Here is an 11973-nt window from a genome sequence, read left to right on the forward strand (position 1 = left end):
AAATAAACAAATTTGTTATAAATATGTAACCGCAATACGGGGAGGGATGTTTTTTGTGGAATAGTAATAGAGACGTTAAAAATTTTGAACAGGTAAAAGGAATCGTTTCCGACCTCAAAAATATATATATTCTTATCTATTATCAATAGCCGAGTCGAACCGGGTTTGTCCGTCCGTATGAACGTCGGGTTCTCAGGAACTATAAAGGCTATAAGGTTGAGATTAAGTACACAGATCCTTGAGATATAGACGCAGCGCAAGTTTGATGACCCATGTTTCCACGCTCACAAACCGCCGAAAACTGCCACTCCTACACATGTGAAACTTTTTTTTAATCTTTTCAGTTTTGTAAATTTCTAATCCAAAAAAAAACTTTCTGCTACGCCCACTCTAACGCCCACAAATCGCACAAAACTGGAAAAATACCAAGACATCTCTCTGAAGACGTAAATATAAACGCTTACCAAGGCATAATAGATTTTCTACCACAGTAACACCGCTGTTTGTTTGCAGCAAATTCTGCGTATTCCATTTATTTAGTTGATGTCATAGCGGATCACTAGTGGTCCCATTCAAGAGGGGCTACTGCAAAGTTTTGTCCCGACACGGTTAAGTTGCTATCATGCCTTGGAATAGGGAGGAGCATGCCTTTACCGTTGAGGATGTTTGAGCGGATGTGTGGTTATTAAAACACAGCGTGCATTTCGGAATAAATTTCATTTATGTGGGTCGGTTAACAAACAAACCGACCGTGCGTTGCAGTACTCCTTGTTTTCGATAGCCGATAAGATATGCTCGACCACTCGGTGTAGTTGTTCTACCGTACAGTGTCCAGCATGAAATCCAAACTGATGCTCGGGCAGAATACCCTTCGCTTCCATAATCCTGACCATCCGGGCAGCAATCGGTCTAATTGGCCGGTAGGACCCGTGTTCTTTTCAGGCTTTCGAGGTTTGTGAATCATGGAGATAACACCGAGCTGTGGAGGGAAGTATTGCACCCTCACTATACCGTTGAATAACAACGTTATGTAGAGGATTGCACATCACGGTAGTGCCTTTAGGGTGGAGTTGCAGATAGTAGTATCATGCCCTGGAGCTTATTTGGGGTTTTGTTTGGCGATGACGTCAGCAATCTCGCTGGGGGTGATCGGCCGGTCCATTTGGAACGCTTGCGACAGCTGGTCGTGAGTCGCGTCAACATCCTGGGGACTGGCGAGGTTTAGTGGCTGGAATCAGTCCGGCACCATGCACCGTTATTATCAGCCAATGGCGCTTTCCTTGCACAATGCTTTTGGATAGCGCGCGTAGCATTCCATAGCGAGTGCGTCGCATCACATTCGTTTCCAATGTTTGCAAACCTGTCATAGAACCAAGCTGATTTATGTTCGACCAGGGCGCGATGTAAAACACACTTTGCTCTGTTCCAATCCGCTTTGTTCAGCGGGTGGCGAGACCTCATCCTTTTTTTGCGTAAACACCTCCTCTCAGCTATAAGGAGCAGTATCTCTCTGGTGATCGGGATTTTAGCTGCTGTGGGCCTCTGCACCGGGCTAGGTCTTGCCAGTCTGGCTGCAGCCTTGATATTATGGGTGAGAGTGTCGACAGCTTCTCTAGGAGTTTATCGCCGTACTCAGGTTCAGAGAGGTCTCAAGATGCTCATGGAATCGCTCCAGGTCAGTGTGCCTACCGATTAGTCGCTCCATCTTGGGATAAGCTGTAGCTGTTGCAGCATAGTGTAAATAGGTGGACCGTATCTCAGCATGCATACTGGAGCCTCTATTTCCTTACTGGAATCTTTTAGGACCTCCGGTTACTAGGGAGCTCATACCTGTGCTTAGGACCAGATTCGCTAGCGCACGCCCTCTTCGATTGCATCTCTCCGCTCCCCAAAGCCAGTGGGATGTATTCCAGTCGCCCGCGGGAGGACTTACAATCTTATCTTTGTTTATGACCTTTTGGTTGACTGGATTTTTACCTTTGACTTCAGCACCTTTGCCCCAGGTAGCCATGGAAGACGTCAATGTCGACGGTTTAGCTATTGTGCCGCTTGGCGGTAAACTTCCATTTTTCCCGGTGGGGATCATCCTTTTTTTTTAAATTTTTTTCTCTCGATTCCCCATTTTTTTTCTTCCGCTCTTCGGGCGCTGTTTGTTTTTCCTTATTCGCCTTTTCTCTGTTGATGTACGCCAAATTTTGGTGGGTTAACGATTCCTCGAAATTGTAGGTTCTTTTTGTCCGCTTTTTCGTTTATTTCACACTTTTGATGATGCTTGATTTTTCTTCTATGCTGCTTTTTAAGCCAATTGCAGTACTTACCGAGTTAGTATGTGTGTTAGTATTTAAGTGAATTACCCATTAACGAAACTTCCTTAAGGCTAACGGCAATTGGGCAAAAGCTGCCTTGCGGCACAAAAAATATCACTATATTTTGAATTTGAATTTGAATTTCGGTTTTAGGTTTGAAGCTTGGGAGCCCTTATCTCCTACTCTTCTGGGAAACTTTCGCTTCTTGGGAACTAGACCAAGCGCTTCCAGTTTTTTGAAGAGCACAACCTTCACCTATAAAAGATGAACGTCGTATCCTCTATTAATTTTTCAAGGTGTAAACAAATTTTTTTGCCATCTGAGAATTGCTTTTATTTCTTCTTCGAAGCATCAACCGATGATGTAAAAATGTATGAGACTAATGTGTTTAAAGAATGGCACTTTTAATCAAATTTTTGTTGCTTTTATAATGTCGGACAGTTGGCAGCGCTGCTAGTCTAGCGCTCCGATATTCCAAAAACAAGGTAAATAGCCATTAAAAAGAAATCTCGATTCCATGTTCACCTTAATAAATTACTGTACCTAAACTGTTTAAGGTACTGTATTCAGGTTTGTTCTTTTTTTTTATCAATACTGTTTGTTGTTGTCACATACAAATGTATTCGTTACCACTGGTTACAATAATCTATTATCTGTGCTTATACACAGTGTGTTTGTTCAATAAAGACAAAAACAATAAGTGTGCTATTCTGGAACTGTTCAAACATCATTATTTTACTCAAGCAAGAAATAATATATTTTAAATATTAAACTTGAGAACGCGTATAAAGAAAAAACAAAATGTCTAATTCCAATCGTAAAGAAATAACTGGTCTTAATCGCATGACACCCAAGGGCCTAAAAGAACTATGCAAGAAAGACAAGCTGTATCAGACACCACGATTAAATGATGTACTATATCTGCACTATCAGGGTAAGTGGTCAGATCTTTCTTACAAAGAAAATAATTAAAGAAAGAATTTATTTCAGGTTTTCAGTGCATAGAAAGCTTGGAAGAGTATACAGAGCTTAAGTGTTTGTGGTTAGAATGCAATGCCATTTCCGAAATTCAGGGCTTAGAGAAACTTAGCAAACTGAAGTGTCTCTTTCTCCAAAACAACCTTATAACGAAAATTGAAAATTTAGACCCATGTCGTGAGCTAGATACTTTAAATTTGAGCTCAAATCATATTCGGAAAATACAAAACATTGGGACCAATGTCTTGCCAGTTTTAAATACTCTTACCATTTCATCAAACTATCTTAAGGACAGTGAGAGCCTTTCAGACTTGATTCAATGTAAAACACTATCGGTGCTAGATTTATCAAACAACAGAATAGACGATATTTTGATTGTTAAAATATTTGAGCAGATGCTTAATCTAAAGGTCTTGGTTCTACAAGGAAACCCGGTTGTTTCCCGACTCCCCCAGTATCGGAAGACATTGATACTAGCCTGTGTAAGTATCTTTTTTGTTCCATGATCATAATATTATAACTCTGGAACCCGAACAGAAGGAACTTACTTATTTGGATAGTCGTCCTGTGTTTCCTCGCGATCGAGCATGTGCTGAGGCTTGGTAAGATTATTATAGCACAACAAAAAGTATACAAAAATGCGAATGATTCTTCAAAACTATATTTTTAGCCGAGTGTTTAATGTTGGTCAAATTAGATACCATGTTTATAAATTTTGTATTTTATTAAGATATTGTTCCTCGTTTCTCGGAAAGCAAAGGGTATACTATATACTTTAAAAAGTATGTGACAGGTAGAAGTAAGAGTTTTCGAATTGTCATAAACTTTAAATAGATAAATGAAACAAAATCAAAAAAGGAGGAGAAAGCGTGGGCATGACAGTTTTGTGCGGCTTGTGTGCGATACGGTGGGCCAAAATGTTTTTGGTGTACTGGTGTATAGAAATTAGTAACACGTAACACGGGTGTAGTTTGTTGGTGATAGAGTGGGCGTGCAAAAATTTAATTTAATAATTTTATTTTTATTATTTGTTTTCAAGTAAACCGAAAAATATGCAAGTAAAGTTAGATTTAGCACTTTTCTAATTCTAATTTTTTTCATAACGTTGCCATGCCCATGCCCATTCGATTGCGTAGAAAACGGGAAGCCGTCAAATGTATTGAAGTATGAAACCGATGATATGATGATTTTCCATATCCCTTTCACTTATTTTACCTGAGTAACTGGTATCTGATCAACAAATTTTAATAGAGAGTTGTAAATAATAAAACATAACAATTTCTTGTTTGTTTGACTTTCTGTAACTTACTGTTACAAATAATAACCAGGTCGGAAATACAGTAAAATTTTCAACCGTCTTCATAGTGATTACAGAGCATAAGTTTCATAACCGACTTCAATTAAAAGACAAGAGAGAATTCTATAGTCGAGTTCCCCGATTATCAGATACCCGCTATTCAGCTAGTGTGAAATGCAACGTGAAATTTTATCATATATTTCATAAAATTACAAAAAACTTTAATTAAATTTGAATAGTGCGTTTTGTAGATGTAAGGAGGGGTTCGGCCGAAGTGTATAGATAGATAGATCAAAAAATTTTTCAAAAATGTGGGCGTGGCAGTTTTGGGCGGTTTTAGGGACACTTATACGGACAGACGGACATGGCCAGAACGCCTCGGCTATTGATCCTGATCGCAAACGCTTCCTTCTGCCTGTTACCTACAACGAATCTAGTATACCATATTATTTGACGAGTAACGGGTATAAAAGCATTACCAATATATTTAACTAAAATGCTTACGCAGGAAGCGTGATGGCTATGAAGGAGAGCGCAAAGAAAATAATCGTTGGAACCGAGCTGAGCGCAGGAAAACACGCGAAAGCATTAACTGTAAGTAGAATAACATGAATGTGAAAACTGTTATCTAATCCGTCATTTTACGAAGGTACCATACGTATGCGCAATAGTCACCGTCCACCTGATCAGCAGGATCCTTTGCTGAGGTCTAGCGATTCGGAAGACGATACATGTGCCGAAACTGCCCGTAAGAAAGTTGCGCTTGAGAACGGTTGTGTCGATGATTTATGGGAGGAGGTGTCGGGTGAACAGCCTATCTCAGAGGACGGTACCAACTCATCTAGTTCTCTGGAAGACAATGATGGCACAAGCTCTCAGGACGATCTTATAGCAGAGAAATTGAGTAATCGTAGAACACTCGAGGGGCGCCCAACAGTCCTTTATGAAACTGAAGTGAGCAACGTAAAGAGTGCCAATAACGATATTAACATATTTGAGGAGGGTGTTGGCAAGGCATCGCAGATTATTATAGAAGACAAACCCGTTACGAAAATAAAGCTTATAAACGAACCAAGCTGTATGAATGATAAAAGTGCGATGAATTGTACTTCCATGGGACCAGTGGTAAAGGAAAACGATTTTGACGAAGACGCAGAAATAAAAAATGTGGATGATATGGTCCCATGCCAGAATTTAATTAAATCAAACGAAGATATAAACTCTGAATTCGGTTTCAGCTCAAAGCTGAAACAAGATTTTGATCAAACTTGTACTGCCCTAAGAAATGATGCTGAATGTAAGGAATTTGATGAAGAACTAACCATCAAAGAAAGTGAAAGCAAGCCTTTTAACGAAATGTACGACATTTTTGCAGCTGAAGACGATAAGCTCAACGAAACACTCGATTTAAATCTAAATGAAACCACATGTCCACACCATGTGCACGACAATTTTTTTTCCGAGCAAAACAAAATGCCAAGCTTTTATGAAGAAGATATCATGATCAACCTTTTACCCAAAACCAAGGAGAAAACACTGTTGGAAAAAGACAGTATCATTGAAAATGAAAAGTGCGCTCATGACTTAGATGAAATGGGTCGCCAAATGGAAGAGGATCTGGCAGAACTTAGGCAGTCCACTCAGAATTTGATCGGAATTTCAATAGATGAGACTGCTCGTACAGACAGTGAAACAGATGAAGAGGATCTGATAGCACAGCAGGACCCATACTCTCCACTTCTCAAGCAGCAATTCAAAGACCGTCGTATGAAAATTATGTTAACAGAAGAAACCAAAGCGCAAGAGGAATCACTAAGTGATAGAAATATTGCACTCTCAAACGAATCTGACCAAGATGACAAGCAAGACCAGTTATTTGCCAAAATATTAGATGATGCAACAGAAAATATACCCAAGCGCATCTTTGGCACTGGGTGTGATGCACTTAGTTCCGTTTGGCCTCAAGAAGAGTGCTTGCTTCAATTGACTCTACCCGAAAACAAAGAATCTCCAGCTCAAGAAGACACCTTCAAGAAATCTATAACAAATAGTACAAGTTTCGAGAAGGCGAATGAAATTTGCGTTCGTATGGATCAGAAAATGGCCGAGGAAGAGGAAGCTTTAGGTAAGCTGTTGCATGACCTTGAAGGCGAGATCAACAACGTGTATGATATAAACACGAAGGTGAAGTACGAAGAAAACACTTCTACTAATGAGAGTGACGCTGTTAGTATTTGTACATCCTTGCTAGACGATATTATAGTTGGTCTTACGTTCGACGAGGTACTGTGTCATGAGAAACCCAAAAGTTTCGAATTCGGTCTTATCGAATCTGACGAGGAGTTCAGTTACTCATTTGAACCGAAATTGGAAAAGTTGGTTCCCCCTGCACTAGAGGATCCGGCCCGAGGAAAAAGCCTTCGAGAATGTTTGGACACTTTTTCTGACTTTGTCTCTTCCATGGCAGATCCGAAGCTGCCCGTAATGTTGGGTCGTAACCCCACATCGGGTGTGGAGAAAATCCGTGCCGCTCAAGAGTTACTAAAGACTAAAAATCTTTCGGACCTATACAAGGATACGGCAGAAAGCTTAAACTCCCAGGTAGCCAAAGAAATTGAAAAGCGCAAACGCCGCGTGGCAGCATCTGCTACGCGTTGTTTTAATCAACGCGATAAATATGATGATACCTTGGAGTTAGTCGAAAATCGGTTGATGATTGTCAAGAAAGATTCCGGGGATCTGGAAGAACTGCCACCACCACCCCCCTTAATAAGTGACACAGAGTCCGAAGACGACAACCCAACTGAGGATAATTATACACCTGGCAATGAGGTTCATAGACATGGTACAAAAACTCAGGACTCGAAAGAACATCTAATGAGCAATTTGTTGAATCAAAATCAGGACGATATTATAGAAGGTAAAAAAAATGACAGTGCTGAAGATGAATTTTATTCGTTGGAAGCAATGACAACCTTTGGCAACCTAGACGCGGAATTTTTTCAGAAGCTGGATCTTCAGAAAGTTAACGCTTCCGAAGACTCAGAACCGGCCATCAACTGCATGCGAAGTTATAATGAACTTCAAGCTTACATGAAATCCGGATCATTAAACACCCAGCTGAATAGTGAGGAAGCCGAGATGTTGCAGACAATGTGTTCCAGGGTTGCCTCAGATGTAGACAAGCCGAAGTCACAAAATTCCAAAGAAGAAGAGGAGGATGACCTTCTTAAAAAAATGGTTCTTCGCATGAAAGAGTACGAGGAACGGGAGCATCAGCTTCAGCTAATATCGCATGAAACCTCCAGTGAGTTAGGTCCCATTAAGCTATCCATAGGTGGGTCTAAGCTTTTCGAGCAAAATACTAAAATTCCAGAATCTGTCCTTGTACATTCAGAAAATGAGCCCACTAGAAACAACAAACCTATAAATACCAAGAACACAAACGATAAAGAGAGCTCAGATATAATGGAAAAAAATGGGGATCCAAGTGTCACGACCTCCTTTAAAACATCACACAAAAGTATAGACGACGATATACAGTCCGATGTTTCAACTGACTACGAATCTGGCGAAGAAGTAGTTGTTGTAGAGCCGCCTACACTTTCCGAGGCAGTTCTCAAATCGTTCTACTCTGATGAATTTGAAGCAGACTCAAAAATGGTTCATGAACTTGAAGAAGCTACTCGGCGTAATCTCCGCCGCTATAATCCAAACATAATGCATATTTCAACAAGCAATCATCCATTTTCAACAAATAATATACTGCCTACTAAAACCTCTACTTCGGAGCTGTCTGAAGGCGCTAAGGCCAAGTGGGCAAAAATAGCGGAACGACTACACGAATTTCTTGATCCGGAGACGATTGCGAATCTAAATAAGGAACAGTTCGGGGAAAGCGATGAATGTGAAGATAGTCAAGATGATAATATTACAGATATCACAGTTGAGGAAACCAATTTAAAAAAAGATACAAAATTAGTAGTTTTGGAAGAATATAACAATACACACACTTGCGATGGAAACTCATGTCCATCTAAGCTTGATGACAGCGATCAATTCGCAAGCCTCAAAGGATTTGAAAAAATTAAAGAAACGCCAACACATAATATGGGATTAAGTAGTGTTATGAGCGCATCGCAAAATAAAACTTCCGAAACTTTGCCAAACGAAATTGGAAATAAAATCACAGATTTCTCTTCTTTTAAAACTTCGTCAACGGATCTCATTAATTCAGAAGGTGTAAAAACGGAACAAATTCAGTGCAATCTTCAGATTTTGAGCGACGAAGGAGACGTTGTGGTCGAAGAGCTCAGTGTCAATGCTCAGGTGTCGTCTTTTAAGTAAAAATCGATCCCTATTAATTTGTTAAAATGTAATCATTTTCCAATTGTTTTTTATTTATAATAATTAAATGGATGATAATTCAAAAGCGCAAAAAAAAAGTATTTTAATTGCCCCACTATGATAACGTATAGAAACTTAAATTTAAAATCCAGCTCGTACCGCTCAAGTAGCAGTAATCTTAAAAATTGTAAAAAAAAAGTTGAAAGTACTTATAAAAAGATTAGATGGACTTCGGCTATAACTTCTTTCCCCCGTGCCCAACGAAACTGGCACGAATTGAACTACTTGAAACCGGATCGCGGTTTAATGGTGTATCACAGAAACCGGTTTGTTTTGTTGACTGCTTGGTGGTTTCTAACGCAGGTCAATCGTTTGGGTTATCACTTGGCTGACATTGATAACAGTTTTCTGTGATTAGCAGTATTACCAAGCGAAAAATAAAATTTTTATTTATGATCAGCCCCAAAATTTTAGGATCGAAACTTATTCAGTCTATAGGTTTTGATATTTTTTCCTATCAGGATTCTTTTTTGGACCCCCTGCACTTTGTCGATGGTCATACTAGATCAACAATAAAATATATATGGCGGCGAGGAACTAAATCCCGTTTAGGAATAAAATACAGTGTGATAATTTTATGAAGTGATACATTTTGTTTCATATATTTTCGTAGTCCTTTTTAAATTAGAGAAAAGGGTTAAGCAATTACTAGACTGAACTAAATTGCATAAGCACGATTAAATAGGTAACTTTCGCAGCCAAAATCTGAAAATGTAAAAATATATTTAAATAGCGCTTAGTTTGGAAACGAAATCATACAAACCGACATTAGAAGCGAATTATCAGTGCTCATAAAGCCCTCAGCATTGATAGCCAATACATTTTGTTCCACTTGCAAAATAAACTCCATCAGCAGATCTTTATACGAAGTTTCTCTTCCAATCGAGGGATGGCAGGACAAGTTCCTTAAATAACTTCCAATCAAGACACTCTGAATGGGGTGGAAATAACTTTATTTCAACATGGAAGGCAGCTGTTTATAACATCACATTTTTATGATTACGCAATTTACAATATGCATGTGTGTATGTGAATGGATTTTATATTTTGATATTAAAAAAAGTTCAGTTGTATACCCTTGCATATGGTACATTGATTTCAGTCAGATTATTTTCAACCGTTCGACCGTTTCGACACATCCGTTCGATTCTATCAGTTTAACTGCAGGTATAAATCAGAAGTAGACGATTTTCCTCTTGGAAAATATTAGAAACAAAATTATAATTCGATATACACCAGTATTCGAAAATATATAATTTTGATAAACATCTCAGGAACGAATATACAATAGAATATACCTAGAGGAAGAGTCGAAAATAGTTCAGCTAATTAATGGAAAATAAAATCCTTCCTTAATTTGATGGTTTGATAGTTTTTAGACAAAAGATATTTTTGATTTGAATTTGATCAAAATCGGACGACAATATCATAAAGCTACCTTGGGAATATTTGATTTTGTTTTTGATCATAAATTGTTTCTTTTTTTTCATAAATTAAATTGTTGCAAGGGTATATAAGCTTCGGCTTGCCGAAGCTAGCTTCCTTTCTTGTTTTTTTATAACCTGTCGTTGGCAAAACTCTCCACAACGGCAAAACACTAAGATGTTGAAGAATGAGGGTACAAAAACGGAAAATGTTGCGTAAAGGTATTTGTATTCATAAACCTCTACCAGAACCTGCTGGGTCCAGTAAATATTGACGGTACTATCTGAAAACAGAACCACGTAGGTGCCAAGTATGGACCAGCCGAAAAGATCGTTGAAGTGGGTAAACAGATAATGCAGTTGCATATGGCTCTGCTTAAGTGCTAACAGAAACTCTAGGGAGCAAAGCCGATTGGCATTGCCGTCCAATGTGCAGTTGGCGCCCATCAGATGACACTCTAGTACGTTTTGAAGTCGTATGCCTAACAGACTCACGTGGTGACCCAGCAATTCTACGTTCAAAAGAACCAATACGAATTGCATCCTTATAATAAGGATTGACAGGAGGGAGGACCAAAAGTAGAGAAGGCTACCGCTTAGAGCAACATAGATGGATGGCAATACCGTCACCAAAAATCCAATACCGAGTGCTAGAATTTTAGCATACGACTGCCACTTTAACCGCCCTACATGTATTTTAAGTTCGCACTGCAATCGAAGTCCCAAGTACTTCATCTCTCTGCAGAACCTGAAGTAGTCATCGTAGTGAACCATCACCTGAAGTATAATCACAGTAACACACACAATCCTAGCTACGAAAACAATCACGTTAACCATAAGAGAAAGAAATAGTTCTGCACTCTGAGGAAAATAAATTGAAATCCCGAAATGAACTGCATTTAAAATTATTAGGATCGCTGAGTACACTTTCTGTACGAACTTAGATTGGGCACAACTCTCTGACCAAGGCACAAGCCCCAAAAGGGCAAAGTATTTGAGGTACGGATGAAAGGAATAGAGCATGCCGTACGGTTGAAAATATACTGGCTCTATGCTGTAAGTAAATGATATTGCCTGAATATTTAAATTCTACCACTTGGCGTTATGAGCTACTAATTTTCTAATTGATCGGATAACTTGCCTTCTCAGTCAATATTGTTCCGTTATTGCTAACCACCTAGGAATCCACCTTTTTGGATTACCTGCCTCATATATATATATGCCAATGCAAACAATCTTTTCAGGAGAAAGAGTAATTTAATAAATGTGTTGTTGAATTTGTAATGGAATTGATATACCTTCGTTGTACACTGGAACAATATTAATTCCAATAAAAATTTTGTCCAGCCTTCTGGTCGTAAACGGGAGAAAGCGGTCCGAGGGCCGCGACTGTCAGATACCCATTATGGAGATAATAGAAGTGCGAAGGTACGTTATAGATCTATGTAAGCATAAATTTCCTTAGTAAACTGAAATTTCAGCATGCAGTGATGTGATGGCACTTTCCAAAAAACTTGGAACAAACTTTTAACTATTATCGCCAATTTTCTAAAAACGAATT

The 11973-nt window shown here is 39.0% G+C and overlaps 2 protein-coding genes across 2 annotated transcripts, besides 5 other annotated features; one reads left to right on the forward strand and one right to left on the reverse strand.

Moving 5' to 3' along the window:
- The first annotated feature begins 87 nt into the window (after positions 1–87).
- Positions 88–416: a mobile genetic element.
- Positions 417–528: 112 nt separating this feature from the next.
- Positions 529–723: a mobile genetic element.
- A 28-nt stretch (positions 724–751) lies between these two features.
- Positions 752–1232: a mobile genetic element.
- Positions 1233–1921: a mobile genetic element.
- Positions 1922–2944: 1023 nt separating this feature from the next.
- Positions 2945–9017, forward strand: dtr (defective transmitter release). Its single transcript, NM_165375.3, has 5 exons — positions 2945–3240; positions 3297–3766; positions 3822–3886; positions 5090–5175; positions 5231–9017. Exons 1-5 carry the CDS (start codon positions 3108–3110, stop codon positions 8926–8928), a joined length of 4452 nt encoding a protein of 1483 aa, NP_724335.2. The 5' UTR covers positions 2945–3107; the 3' UTR covers positions 8929–9017.
- Positions 4694–5020: a mobile genetic element.
- A 619-nt stretch (positions 9018–9636) lies between the features above and the next one.
- On the reverse strand, positions 9637–11435 carry Gr39b (Gustatory receptor 39b; the record flags this gene model as incomplete). Its single annotated transcript, NM_165376.1, has 3 exons — positions 9637–9693; positions 9752–9919; positions 10551–11435. 3 exons carry the CDS (start codon positions 11433–11435, stop codon positions 9637–9639), a joined length of 1110 nt encoding a protein of 369 aa, NP_724336.1.
- Between the last annotated feature and the right edge of the window lie 538 nt (positions 11436–11973).

The sequence above is a fragment of the Drosophila melanogaster genome, chromosome 2L (assembly GCF_000001215.4).
Source record: "Drosophila melanogaster chromosome 2L".
NCBI classification, from domain to species: Eukaryota; Metazoa; Arthropoda; class Insecta; order Diptera; family Drosophilidae; genus Drosophila; species Drosophila melanogaster.

What these genes read in the sequence shown, in the direction of transcription:
- dtr (NM_165375.3), top strand. Translation starts at nt 3,108, where the DNA reads ATGTCTAATTCCAATCGTAAAGAAATAACTGGTCTTAATCGCATGACA. An exon ending in ACTATATCTGCACTATCAGG is followed by an intron (nt 3,241 to 3,296) that starts GTAAGTGGTCAG and finishes AATTTATTTCAG; the next exon opens with GTTTTCAGTGCATAGAAAGC. An exon ending in AACACGCGAAAGCATTAACT is followed by an intron (nt 5,176 to 5,230) that starts GTAAGTAGAATA and finishes CATTTTACGAAG; the next exon opens with GTACCATACGTATGCGCAAT.